The following is a 14,413-nucleotide window of genomic DNA, read 5'->3' as shown; positions in this document are numbered from 1 at the left end:
TCCTTCGCAGGTTGTTTATCAATATTTGTGTAATTTTAACTACTCCTAGAATTTCCGCATGTGTTAGCAGTAATTATTTGAATTTGGTCTGTAATATTATATTCATGTTGGACCTGTAAACTTAATATTTTAAGTCTGTTTTGATGGATTGGATGAGGGAGCTGAGCTTCCATTTATTATTATGTTGATGAGTATGTGGAGGGTGAGCTGAGCTCCCCAATGGATTGTTTATTGTGTTTACAGGTCAGGTGAGTCGAAAACTCCCCGTTGGAAAGTCCATTTTATGGCCGGACTCTGTCCGTTTGTTTTCTTGATATTGGGCCCAAATGGGCCTTAGAGTTGGGTTAATGAACAGTTAGGCTTACTACGGGCCTCGGGGGCTTTAAGCTGGCCCAGGTCCTAGTGCCAGTCCGGCCCATAGGTTGGGTCGTGACATAAAATTTATAATAATAATTGCATAATTATTTCAGAGTCGAAATCAGAACTGGAATCTAAGCAAATTGAATTGTAATTGAAGAACTGAGAGCATAAAAATAAATGAGGATTAAAATCATGATATTTTGAAAAAAAATTGTACAAAATATTATACCAATAATAATATAAAAAAATTATTTCTAATGATAAAATAAAAGAGCAGTATAATTAATTTTTATTTTTTACTTAATTATATTTGATTATCACCTTTTTTTATATTTTAGAGAACCAAAAATTAGGTGTAATATTTATTGATATAATAAATTTTTAAGACATCATTAATAGGACATATAATTAAATTGTTTGATACTAAAAATATTAATATATATTAATATGTATGAAAATTTTGAATTATTACTCCCACAAAATATAATTATCAAAGATAATGAAATTATTTCAATAAATTTTATCTTATGAAAGAATTTGACAAAAATAATAAAACAATAGGTATAAAAAATTTCAATATTTAATTATTATAGTACACTAATTAAATTTAATATTGATTGTTACAAAATTTTAGTATTTTATTTAAATAATTAATTTTTATATTTAATTATTACATATAATTAAAATAATTATATATTGTAAATTTAATACACGTACGTGCTTAAATTACTACTATATATATATATATATATATATTAATTGTAATAATTATATAATTTTTAATATATTTTAAAATATTTTATTATTTATTTTTATATATTGATTACAAAATTTTTCTAACTTCATCAGTAATTTTTGTATATTTTTCACAATTATGATTGAATAAAATATTATAAAAGAGAAGAAATTAATTAAACTTATATTATATTAATTTAAATTATTAATTATTGTATTTGTTAAATGGATGACGATAAATTTTCGTTCTTGGACAAAAAAATAATAAAAAATAAGTTGGTTCCTTACAATTTTAGAGACCAATTAAAACATCCTTGAACTTTTTCCTTTATTAACGCAATAATCCGCCTATCCATTTTCTCGATAAAGTTTTACAAAGAGACTAATATGCCCTTTAACTCAAACATTAAGAGTGCGTTTTAATAAAGTCAATAAGGATTAATAATTAGTTTTATAATTTTTAATGCTATTTTGATGCTTTAAAGTGAGTAGATTAATTTTTAACCTTATTAATATTTAACCTTTTTTTATAGATTAAATGTTAACCTTGGGGTTGGTAGGTTAACAGAAACTAAATACATTATTTATATATTCAATTTTTATTTTTTCTCAACTTATTTTATTTTTTGATCCATTCATCTCAAAAACTTTTACTCTCTTACAACAATAACAAAGTACTATTTTTTTCAATCACATAAACAAGACTATAAATTTTTTGGGTGTAAAAAATATAGATTTCTATCTTATTTGTTCCATTATGAGTTGAAAAAATTTATATATATATATAGTCAAATTTCATTTACTTGCTATGACATAATGAAATCCGTATATATAATCTACAAATTAATAGAATTTTTTCTTTTCATACTATACCAATCAAAACATACGAGCATCCCTTGATATATATATATATATATATATATATATATATATATATATATATATATATATATATATATATATATATATATATATATATATATATATATATATATATATATAATAAAAATTTTAAATTAAATTATTTATAAATAAAAAATAATATTATAAAAAATAAAAATAAAAAATAATTTTGATATTTGTTATTAAAATATAAAAAATAGATGTTTATATATTTTCATGTGAGCTCAATTTTTTAATCTTGTACCAAACATCATTAATTGTTACACCATTAAATATCTTTTACTCCTTAATAATTACTCCACTAAATTTTACAAGGTTAACACTTAACTCTCAATTTTTTAATCTCATACTAAATGCACCCTAAGCTTAACTTTATCAATCATCTTTTAATTTGGAAATAATTTTATTATTATCTCTTAACTTCAATTTGTATTATAAAAATATTTAAATTTCAGTTTAATACTACTTAAAGTCTCTCTGATCAATTTTTATGAGGCATTTTAGCCATAAATTGATATAGATATGCATTGATAGATTAAATATAATAAAAGATATTTCTCTCTCCACATGAAGAAAATAGTCTCTAATTTGTGGATGAAACTGTAAAAAAGAAAAATACATCAAAAACTTTGATTGTATAATCACTCTACTTTAGTGAATTATGCCCCATTATAAGCATATCTTTTTAAGATAATAAAGTCAAAATATAATTCTAAAATAATAGTTTGTTTTTATGCTTTTAATGAATATGTACAACTTAATTTGTTAAAATAAAATGAGGTTCAAATTTTAATTAATTTTTGAGTAGTGCCTAAGTAATTGATATTTTGACAAGTAAATATTCTTTTAATTTAATAGTCAACAAAGGCTAATTTAATTGAAATTTTTAGGGTTCTCTCCAAAATTTTCCGACCAATAAAATTTATTTAATTTAATTAGTAAACGTTTATAAACATATTTTTCTTCTTATACTCTTTAAATGTTGGACTATTTTTCCTATTACTAACTATTTATAACATTAAAATTATTGATGACTCATTCATTTTATTTAATTTTTCTTTATCCTTGCACAACCCAATTTCTGGATTATTTTTTATCACGTCTAATCCACTTAAATATGTCTAAAATGCCCAATATAATTTAGCTAAAAAGACTTTGGATAGTACTAAATTAAAATGTGAATATTTTTTTATATAAATTAAAATTAAGGAATAGTGATGAAACAAACCTTAAAACTGAGGGAGGAGATGAAATTAAACCCAAACATTACAAAAAAAAAAAAATTCCCAATGATCAAAATCCCTAAAACTCTTTAATTTATGTAAGAATTGCATTTTTTTGTAAGAATGGGATGCGACTTTTTCCTAAAACAAGATACACTAGCGTTTATATTTTCATTTTGAGGACTCGAATACATGTTAGTAAATGATATGCATTTAGCCACTAAATCAAATCAAGCTATATATATTTTCATTTTCATAACTATATAATTCATATATTTTTTTAATATCCAATTAATTAATCCATACATTATACTTATATGTAATTAATAGGCTGAAATGAGTGTTTAGCTAATTGTTAAATTCAAAGAGAGAAAACGTTGAATAAATTATAATTTAATTCATTTTATTTTGAATTATATAATCGATTAAATCACTTTACGCATTAAAATGACTAATCAAATTAATATTACAATCTGACTACTTATATTTATAATTTCATTTTTATATTTGCCCGATATTTGATTTATAATCCAAAACACTAACATCTATAACTATTATTCCCTTCAAAGAGCAAATTCAATTTTAAGTAAATATGTGTTGTGTAGAGCTTAGTTATTCAACTACAAGTAATCATATAATCTTTTTGAATTTATTGCAATATTGAATTGCAAAATAAACGCCACAATGGATTCATATGTCAATAATTAAAGATTTTATAATAATAATGATAATAAAAAAACATTTTATATATTAAACACAAAACTTTTATCAAGAGAGTGATAACAAATGAAAAAACATGTACAAAAATGAAGGAAAGTAAAATAAACCAAGTAAAAATATTAAATTTTTATTAAATAAGTAAAAGAGAAAGGACTTGCCATTAGGAAAATAAAAAATTTAAAATTTAATTACATTCCTGCACTTATTAGGAAAGTTTAATTTAGTTTAATTTTAATTTTTTATTTAATTTAATTTAGAAATTTTAATTTAAGCTTAGTTTATTTTAAAAATAAAAAAATTAAGCTTTATAATTTTGGACTTAAATTAATAAATCAAAAAATTTAATCTCAAAATTAAGAAAATTGAACTTTTGATTTAAATCAAGAGTTTAAGATATTTAGTCCATAAATTTTAATTTTTAAACTAAATTAAGTTTAAATTAAAATTTTTGGGTTAATTTAAATAAAAAATTAAAAATAAAATAAATTAAAATTTCCTAATAAATATAAGAGCTAAATTAAATATTTTCCCAAAAAAAATAAACATCAATCCAAAAGAAAAAAAATCTAATATACAAAAAAGTATAAAAAGCATTGGGAGAGCACTTAAATATATTTTTTTTTAAATATGAAAAAAATGAATTATAAAGTTAGACTCGTTAATTAACACTCGAACATAATTATTTTATTTTAAATACTAAATGTGTGTAAAAAGCTTCGTAACAATTTATAGAGGTCTATAATTAAAATTTAGGTTATAATAAAAAAGTTAATATTTAGCATTTTTTAGGTAATTGAATCTCAAATTTGTAAAGTTACCAAATAAATTAAATACTTTATTTTTTTTTATTAAACTTTATCAAAATAATACCCTTAATCATTTGTTTCTATACCTAACATGAATCATTTTATTAGTGTTGTGTACAGTTTTTGAGTCTTAAACGGATTGAACTAAATAACTGTACTGAATTAATAAGAATTATATTGAGCTGAAGTTATTTTCATAATTTAGTTCAATTATATTTTTTTTTACTAAGAATCGAATCGAAATCATACTGAAACTAAATCGAAATCGTAACAAATTGATAATTGAACTTTTATATATATATATAGCATACAACTTAATATTATATTTTATTTACCAATTTTTTTTTTTAAATATTTTAATTATAAATATATTAATTTATTTAAAATTTTTAGTTATAAATGTATTGCATATAATTTAATATTATATTTCATTTATCTAAAATTTTTTAAATATTTTAATTATAAATATATTAAATTATTTAAAATTTTTAATTATAAATATACTATTTTATATATGTATGTTAATTCTTAATTTTATTTATATTTTATAATTAAATATTATATAATTAATAAATTATTAAAATATAATATATTTATATTATTATATTATTTAATATATTTAATCATAAAATATATATATGCTTTAGAATTAAATATTATATAATTTAAAAATAATTAAAAGATATATTATATATTAATAAAATAATTTAAAACTTAAATACTAATTTATGTATGAATTTTTGAAAAAATAACTACGTAATATTATTTTAAAAATAAAAAATTGAATAGATATTTTATTAAATTGAAATTGAAAAATTAAAAAATATATAAAATTGAAATTAAAATAATAAAAAATTTAATTTAAATAATATTAAAATTTTAGTTTAATTTCGATTACAAATAGGCTGCACTCAAATATGGAATTTTATAAATTTAAAAATTACACTTTATATTATATAAAATTTAAAATATTTTTTTACAATTATTTCCAAATTAGTTATAAATTAAAAAAAAAGAGAGAGAAATTCACATCCGCGGACCAAAACCAAACAAAAAAACGCATCTCCAGATAAATCCTCACAACAGACCCACATTTTCTTGTGAAGAGTACAAATCCTACATAATCTTTTAGCTCAAATCATTCTTTGGTAGCCGCCATCACCACCAGAAGCTTTCACTTACATTATCATTTATTTTTCTCTCAAACAAAAATGCAAGCGTCTGCTGTAGCAGCCATGGCAGCTCACGCAATCCTTGCGGCTTCACCTTCTTCTTACCCTCTCCTTTCCCCTCTCCCAAACCCTAATATTAGTCATCACCCAGCGCTCCATACTTCATTCCATGGTGTCTCCCTCAAGTTCCCTCGCCAATCGCTAGCTCTATCTCTCGCCGCCGCCTCCCCCAGGAAACCCCTTGCCGTCGTCGCTGCCACCAAAAAGGCCGTCGCTGTCCTTAAGGGCACCTCCAACGTTGAAGGCGTTGTTACTTTGACCCAAGAAGGCGATGGTCTGTTCTATCTGTTTTCTGTCTCTTATCTCTCTCTTCTTTTTGTTACTGTCTTTGACGTTGATTTTTGTTTGCGTTCTCTGGTTGTCTGATGAGAACATGAGAGAAAAAAAAGGTAAATGGGTATACTCGCTCACTGTTTTGGTGGATGGGTTTTGTTTTTGGAAGTGGAAAATTAGAAGTTAGTTCAGAATCTGTTGACTCGCGAAGAATGCCATTTCACTATTTTGAGTTGCTTTTAATATATTGTTTTTTTGGCGATTTGGAATCATATCTGAAGCATTTTGCTTGGCTAATGGTCTAGTTTAATAACCGAGGAAGAAATGAAGTTGTCTTTGGAGTCTGTTTTTCTTGTTTTGATGTTTGGTTTAATAAGTAGGATCTTTTTATGCAAATATATATAATTTCTGCAAAGGTTTTCCTTGCAAATTTGTTAGAAGCTCAATAATTGTTAATATCTTGAGCTATAATACTGGAGAATTGAGACAGAAAAATGTTCCTGTAACGAAATTTGTTGGCAAGTAAATTGAGCCACTATGGGTGATATATTGATGATGTGCAGTTTGCGTTCGACAGGTCCCACAACAGTGAATGTTCGTGTCACAGGACTTACTCCAGGGCCCCATGGGTTCCACCTAGTGAGCATTTTGTGCTTTAGCTTTCATTGTCTATGTATTTGAAATTTAGTTTTCTTTGCCATATTTTAATTTCTTGTTTTAACCATTATCTGATGCAGCATGAGTATGGTGACACAACAAATGGATGCATTTCTACAGGTGAGACTTGAAAGAACTGAGACTTTGAAGCAGTATGAATTTCGTAATTGTAGATGTTGAAGCAGTTTGAATTTTTGTTATTGTAATCTTTCAGTTAATGATGGATGATTCTAATAGTGGCCTTCTCATAATTTGAGTTTTTGTTTTGATTTAAATAATAGGAGCGCATTTCAATCCTACTAACATGACACATGGGGCTCCTGAGGATGAAGTCCGTCATGCGGGTGACCTGGGAAACATAGTTGCTAATGCTGATGGTAATACCTTACTGATTTTTCATTTGGTTTTTGTATGCTTACTTGGACCAATTAATATATCATTGTATAAATTTTGGTCATACAGGTGTGGCAGAAGCAACAATTGCGGATAAACAGGTAATCGGTGTGAATTGAAAGCTTGAGTTTTCCTTTTTTCTTGGTTGACTGGAAGCACCCCAAACACCAAACCACACCCCCCCACCCCCCCCTCCACCCCCCCCTCCTCGCTCCCTACCTTTCCTCCTGCTCCTCTTCTCCCTCTCTCTCACAACAAAATCAAAACCTTTCTGCATTGGATTTTTTTTTTGTTCCTGTGCACATTGGCACAGGGTTTATGTTCTTTGTTCAGACTTCATGTCATTATTGATATCCAGTTACTCAGTTGTGGACTGGAAGCACCCCAAACACCAAACCACACCCCACCCCCCCCTCCTCGCTCCCTACCTTTCCTCCTGCTCCTCTTCTCCCTCTCTCTCACAACAAAATCAAAACCTTTCTGCATTGGATTTTTTTTTTTTTCCTGTGCACATTGGCACAGGGTTTATGTTCTTTGTTCAGACTTCATGTCATTATTGATATCCAGTTACTCAGTTGTGGACTGGAAGCACCCCAAACACCAAACCACACCCCCCCCCCCCCTCCTCGCTCCCTACCTTTCCTCCTGCTCCTCTTCTCCCTCTCTCTCACAACAAAATCAAAACCTTTCTGCATTGGATTTTTTTTTTGTTCCTGTGCACATTGGCACAGGGTTTATGTTCTTTGTTCAGACTTCATGTCATTAGTGATATCCAATTACTCAGTTGTGGAGTTTTGTTGGAAAATTTACAGATACCATTGGATGGTCCTAACACAGTAATTGGAAGAGCATTTGTTGTGCATGAGCTTGAAGATGACCTTGGAAAGGGTAAACTTTTATATATATATATATATATATATATACACACATATTTAGCACTTATTGCAGTATATGGATGGTAGGCCCCTATTGCACCATGGAGGTTCCTGGGCAGTGGCAATTTTGCATATGTCGACAAACATTTTCATCAGTATTTTGAACTTAGCTTGCAATTTTGACTTGCACCTGTTTAGAAACTAATACATTCAGTTTTTTAAACTTAGCTTTATGTCAGTTAATTAAAAATTAAACCGGAATTATGTAGTGTTGTGGGGAGGGAGGGATGTCGGCATGGATGTGAAAATAAGTTTTAAATGTTCACAAACTTACAATTTTTCTCACATTATCTTTAGGAAAATAATCTCAAAATGGTATTCTTTTCTTTATTCTAGTGAACTGTGCAAGTTTCATGTATTTAATGTCTTTTTCCCTCCTATATGTTACCTGTAGGTGGGCATGAACTTAGTTTGACTACTGGAAATGCAGGTGGAAGATTGGCTTGTGGTATGTTAAAGAGTAGATAGTTCTTTTCTTCTTACAAATTTCTAACTATTTGCACTTATTTAGTTGGTAGATGACCATTTCTTTTATTGATTTGTTTCTGATAAAATCACATAACCAAGAAGCATATAGAGTCTGCTAATTAAAACTTAAAAGATTGTGTACCAATTTCCAAAGTTGCAGAAAAACTATGTTTTTAGTATTTTTAGCTGTGCAGCTGTGTGGGTGCTTGTGCCCTGGTGTAAGTTTTATTGCTGTTATTGTGTGTGCACATGCTGTGCCCATTGATACAGACTTGATGTCCAGTAGAGTTGAATGTCGAAAAAGGATCCATATAGTTGAATACAACCAGTTTAGGATTAAGACTTAGTTATTGTCGTGTTGTTGTTGTTGTTGTTGTTGTTGCATGGTGTGTGCACATGGTGCATGCATGCCTGCTGTGCATGTGCAGACTGCAAGAGTGCACACTGCATAACCTCTTTATTTTTGGATGGCAGTCGCTGCAGTTCCCAAAAAGCGTACTTCTATATCAAAAAAGCGTATTCGTAAAAATATTTGGAAAAGGAAAGGATATTGGGCAGCATTGAAAGCCTATTCATTAGCAAAATCTCTTTATACTGGTAAATCCAAAAGTTTTTTGTGCGACAATTTGAAAAAGGAGTAGATTCATTAACTGCTATTTAGTTCAAGTTGGTGAAAATTTCAACAAGGTTTGGAAGGTATTTCAAGGTGGAGTTGGGAACACGGAATATGAGAATTTAGAATTCTGATATTTTTGAGAGTGGGATGATTTCTTCATGTATTAGATCGTAAAATTTATTCAGGTTTGTTTTGGTAGGATGATGAACAGCTTATTGTAGCTTCAATTGTTGTAGTTCCTCAGATCCTTTTGAAGGAGCATCTTGAACCAAGTGAATGTCATTATTATCATGATTTTGCTTTAATTCAATATCATAATACTCAATTTTGCCTATCAATGTCACCAGTTTTAAATGTGTTTGTTCAATTTTGTGCTTGTGTCAACAATAAAATATGACTGTCTAATGAAGTCAGCATGATTGTTGAATTCCCTTGTAGGTTTTCAAAACTTGCAATAAGGTTATTTTGGCTAATGTTTAAAACTGAAAATATTTTTCATAAATTTTACTTCTATAACAACTGAGAATTATCTCAATGGTTATTGTCCATCCCATGTTATTTGTAGATTCAATAAAAAGGCAAATTATCAAACACTGAAATAAGAAGAGTGGACCAAATAAGAGAACTCAAATGTTGAAAATGGCTATGCACACCAGAATAACTAATTATTCTTGCTGTTGACATGGACAAAAAACAATTTTTTTGATCAGGAAGAAAAAGGAATTTTGGGTAAATAGTTTTGCAATATTCATTTCTATCTAAGAAGGTATGTTGCATAACACTTAATATGCATGCAGAGAGGAATATGTCCTGATTTCATGCATCGCTCTTTATCTGTGGGCACATGTTATCACATATAAATCATGTCCATGTAAAACTAGTTAGAATAAGAAGAAGATTGTTGACCATAGATGTAGACATGTTGTAATATGCTTCCTGGGCATAATGAGCAATGGTAGACTGTAGTCTTGTACACACTGTGGAGCTTCCATGAGTGTATTATGTAGTCTCAGTTCCAACGTTTATGAATTATTTGGGTTTCAATAGTCTGAATTTTCAATGCTAATTGCATTTTGCTTTTCTTTGCGGCCATACAGTTAATCCCTCTGTTACAGCTTCATTAACTACATGATTGAACTCTCCTTTTCTTGCCCCTTTGGTACCATTTGCATGCAGGTGTTGTTGGTTTGACTCCAATATAATGGCAGCCATTGTTCCCTGCTTGTTCTGAACCAGTCTGTTTTGTGCTATTTGCTGCTTGCATTTACTGGTTACCCATATATAGAGTTCAATGTTAATTTTCCTAGCCAATGGTGTAAACTGTCAAGACAGCAAGTAATAAGTACTGTTTTCAGATGTGTATGATGTTCATTGGTTTCCCTGCTAAATAAAGTTGATTTTCACCTGTGAATGTGAGTAACTTGTTATTGCAACTTCCAAATTGATCAAAGTTGGATCGGTGGTGTTTTTTCATTTTCTAAAATTTTTAAGATATTCTTTTCTTGTTTCTATTGCCATTAGAGCTGAAAGTGAACTTTGTCAGATGCTGGAAATTCTTACTGCTATACATGTAGCTAAATAGTGTATATTGCTATCAGTTGAGAGAGGAATGCAATGGTGGAACTCGTTGATTATGTGCGCACGTGGAACAGAGTGTGTTGGTTTGGCAATGGGCTAGTAGCGCAGTTATGGTGCAGTGCAGGGCCAGGAGGTCAGGGAACAACTCCTATTTCTAAAATACCAAAAAAAAAAAAGGGTTTTGTATTGGTCTGCCAGACATCATCTGGTGTGTTGGTTGGGATCCACAAGCATGGAAGGCCTGAGCTGGGCTGCAGACCAATTTTGGTTGGATAATGGTGAAATTTCAGAGCCATTTCATTAAAAGAGAATTTGACTTGTACAACAAACATTGAAAGACCTTAACAAATTGAAGTAGGCAAAGTATGGCAATGAGTTAGGATGGTTGGGTGTCTTCTAGGTAAAGCGGGGGGAAGAGAACAAAGTATAGAGTGAAGGAAAGAGTGGCGGGTAAATCTTAACACAGTATGATGTTGGAGTTGGCATGAAGTCACTGTCATTGGAAGATGAAGAGTTGGATGGCCACCTTTGTCTTCAATTTTCTTGTATATGTATGTGCGTTAGTTACAACTTCGAAAGTGGTTCTCCAACACATCACTAATGCTACTAAAGACTTCACTGGTACCACCATTGCAAGTACGTCTCCAGCCACCTACACCGCCATGTGTATAGATAGGTGAGGGACTGAATTAGTGACGGTTCTGTTAATGTTTATAATTTTTTTTTTTTAAGTTTAAGAAATTTTTAAATGGAATAAAGACCATTATCAATATTATAAAATAAACACTCAATTTTAACTTTATATATATATATATATATATATATATATATATATATATATAATTTTTGAATTTCTATAAAAATATTAGATGCAACTGAGTAATACCTTCTATTAAGAGTATGAGATAGTCTGTTTTTAAAAAATAATAAGTAATAAAAATTTGAGGGATTATTATTATTATTATTATTATTATTATTATTATTATTATTATTATTATTATTATTATTATTACGTTGAAATTTAAACTCGAGACATCACACCTCTAGAAGAAACTCAAATAGAATAAACTTGTGTATGAACTGGTTCAAATCATGAACTAAATCGAAACAAACCCGGGTCAGTGGTTCTAGACCTTGAGCTGGTCCATAACTGAGATTAGGGGGACTGGTTACTGTTCTCTCTTCCCCCGCTTAATTAGAATCGGCCGATTCAAACCATCGATTTTGAATCAAAACCGATCAGATTCAAAACTTTTTTTTCTAAAACAAAAGTTATATTGAGTTTACATTAGGCTCTTTTCAATCTTTTTACATTAAAAACTACGTAAATGTGTGAAAATTTATTATAGATAATGTCACAGTTGGAACTGAAACCATTTTAAATTGGGAAAATTCGAGCTGAGTCAAATGGCTAAAAAGTCACGGAACTATTAATTCGAACCGGAACTGGCCCAGACCAAGCCTACCGCTGAGTAAAGCTTATTGATAGAGTCCTTTCATTAATTTAGCATATAGCATTTCCATTTTCTGCATTAAGAAGAGGAAGATAATATCCAAAATCGCTTTCAAAGACAGTTAGCACACTGACAACCAAGAAAAAGAAAAGGAAGTTAAAATACATATGAAAGAAAACTTGGTGGAGTGAGAACCAAGAAAATATAGAAAAGAAAAGGAGTGGTTTGTTTGATAGTTAAATCTCCAAAGATGAGGTGATGAGCTTAGTTGCAACTAACGAAGCTTTTGTAGCCAAGAATTTATTTATATCTCAAAGTAGTGACGTGTGTGAAGAGTGGAGTGAGTATTAAGTTCACTAGTAGTTCAGTGTAGTGTAGTGGCAAAAGTGATGAGTAATCAAGTGAACAAAGAGAAGAAGAGACCCCACAATGCGCCTTCTCTTTCCTTTTCTTCAATGCACCTATTGGCTATGGCGTGAGGATTAAATCAACTTTATGGACTGACTTTGAGGGGTGGTTAACTGGCTATTGAAAGCAAGAACTAGCAGCCATTTTTTTTTAGCACAAGTACCTTTTGGATTTATTTGATGGGTTTGGTGCGCCTCAGACGCAAAGGACACCCATAAATTTTGACTAAGTTATATTACAATTTAGAATAGTTGGAAATAGTTAAATGGGTTAGATTGTTGGATTTGGATTTGAATAATTTAGATTGTTTTGGATTAGGAGTCATTTAGGGTGTTTCATTTGGAATTGTGTTTGTTCAGAACATATCTAGATTTGTTTTCTCACATTTGTATCTTATGTTTTCTCTCTAATATTGAAACTTGCTCCTTTATTATTGGATTCCTATCTCCCCTTAGTGGGGCTTTATTTTATTTTTGCTTTTGCAGTATTTAATAAAATTTTTGGCGTTTTAAAATACAACATAGATAATTGACTCCTTTTAATTAGATATTTTGAATTTTCAAGTATCGATAATGACCTTTTACTAATGGAATCTGATAGTGTAACCTGTTATTGAAGTTTGGTGGTTTAAACTCTTATCCGAGTTACATATATAATAAGTTACCAAAAGGCAGTATTACATAATTTTTTTTTTGTCTAAAATATTCCAATTTTAATTTTATCATTACATAGAATTATAATTAATTTATAAAATTGAGGCAAAATTATAAAAGAACTAAAATAAACTTGGGTTATTTATCATTAAAACTTATGTAAAATTATAAAGTTGAGAGTTCAACTTCACAAGAATTCTTTCTATCCATATTATACCTATTAAGCTCTTACCAAAACAAAGCATCATCAATGATGAAAGATGAAAATAAGGAAATGCATTTAATTGCAATTAGTACCTAATCTAGCTACAAACAAATGCACCACAACTAGCAAATTAATAGAGGCATGGGAAATTATTTTTTCTTTCAATCTCTTTCCTTTTCCTATTTAATTTATTGAATTGAAATTAAAATGGCTTCCAAGTAACACTAGTTAGCAAAGTAAATAAAAATAGACAACCTGTTTTTAGTCAAATATTGAAATTCATCTCTAGGATAAATTTTGGCCTTGCATTTAGGAATTAGGCAAAAATTAGTAATATCCATGGACATATTAGACATTATTTGATAAGATAAATTCTTGACTAGATCTGATTTATTATGTATTCAATCAAGTGAGTCATATCTTATATTTTATATTTTGGATTTATGATAAATCAAGTTTGGGCAAGAAAATACATTTGGTAAACCCTAATCAATCAAGCAAATTATAAAAGTATAAAATTATTAGGTTTTTTAGAAAAATTTCAATAATCACTCAACAAAATTAATTCATTTAAGTATTTTTTTTTATTAATATCCTATCAAATACCAGCAACTATTACACTATTAATTATTTAATGTATGAAAGTTAATTTAAAAATATCTCAATTAATCATGCATTTGAATCTTTGCACCTTAGTGTTACCCCATTTTTGTGTCATATATTATGATTTTCAATAAAAATATTAAGTTATGGGCATCAAATATACATATCAATCTACCTAATTTTGTAGTATT

At 28.6% G+C, this 14,413-nt stretch overlaps 1 protein-coding gene across 2 annotated transcripts; it reads left to right on the top strand.

Annotated features, from left to right (window-relative positions):
* The first annotated feature begins 5,776 nt into the window (after nt 1-5,776).
* On the top strand, nt 5,777-10,732 carry LOC110673315 (superoxide dismutase [Cu-Zn], chloroplastic). Of its 2 annotated transcripts, none has more exons than XM_021836413.2 (8): nt 5,777-6,253; nt 6,830-6,891; nt 6,990-7,029; nt 7,191-7,286; nt 7,372-7,403; nt 8,115-8,190; nt 8,632-8,685; nt 9,180-10,732. In XM_021836413.2, exons 1-8 carry the CDS (start codon nt 5,959-5,961, stop codon nt 9,344-9,346), a joined length of 822 nt encoding a protein of 273 aa, XP_021692105.1. In that variant the 5' UTR covers nt 5,777-5,958; the 3' UTR covers nt 9,347-10,732. The 2 variants fall into 2 exon arrangements, with proteins under 2 accessions (XP_021692105.1, XP_021692107.1); XM_021836415.2 differs by having other exon boundaries at nt 5,782-6,253; nt 10,498-10,732.
* Nucleotides 10,733-14,413: the final 3,681 nt, after the last annotated feature.

Source organism: Hevea brasiliensis, chromosome 1 (assembly GCF_030052815.1).
Source record: "Hevea brasiliensis isolate MT/VB/25A 57/8 chromosome 1, ASM3005281v1, whole genome shotgun sequence".
Classification (NCBI taxonomy): Eukaryota; Viridiplantae; Streptophyta; class Magnoliopsida; order Malpighiales; family Euphorbiaceae; genus Hevea; species Hevea brasiliensis.
The sequence above is the reverse complement of the archived record's forward strand: the minus strand, read 5'-3'. Positions and strand labels throughout refer to the sequence as shown.

Coding starts and splice junctions, on each gene's coding strand:
- LOC110673315 (XM_021836413.2), top strand. CDS start 5,959: ATGCAAGCGTCTGCTGTAGCAGCCATGGCAGCTCACGCAATCCTTGCG. Junction 6,254..6,829: donor TTTGACCCAAGAAGGCGATG/GTCTGTTCTATC, acceptor TGCGTTCGACAG/GTCCCACAACAGTGAATGTT. Junction 7,030..7,190: donor AAATGGATGCATTTCTACAG/GTGAGACTTGAA, acceptor TTTAAATAATAG/GAGCGCATTTCAATCCTACT.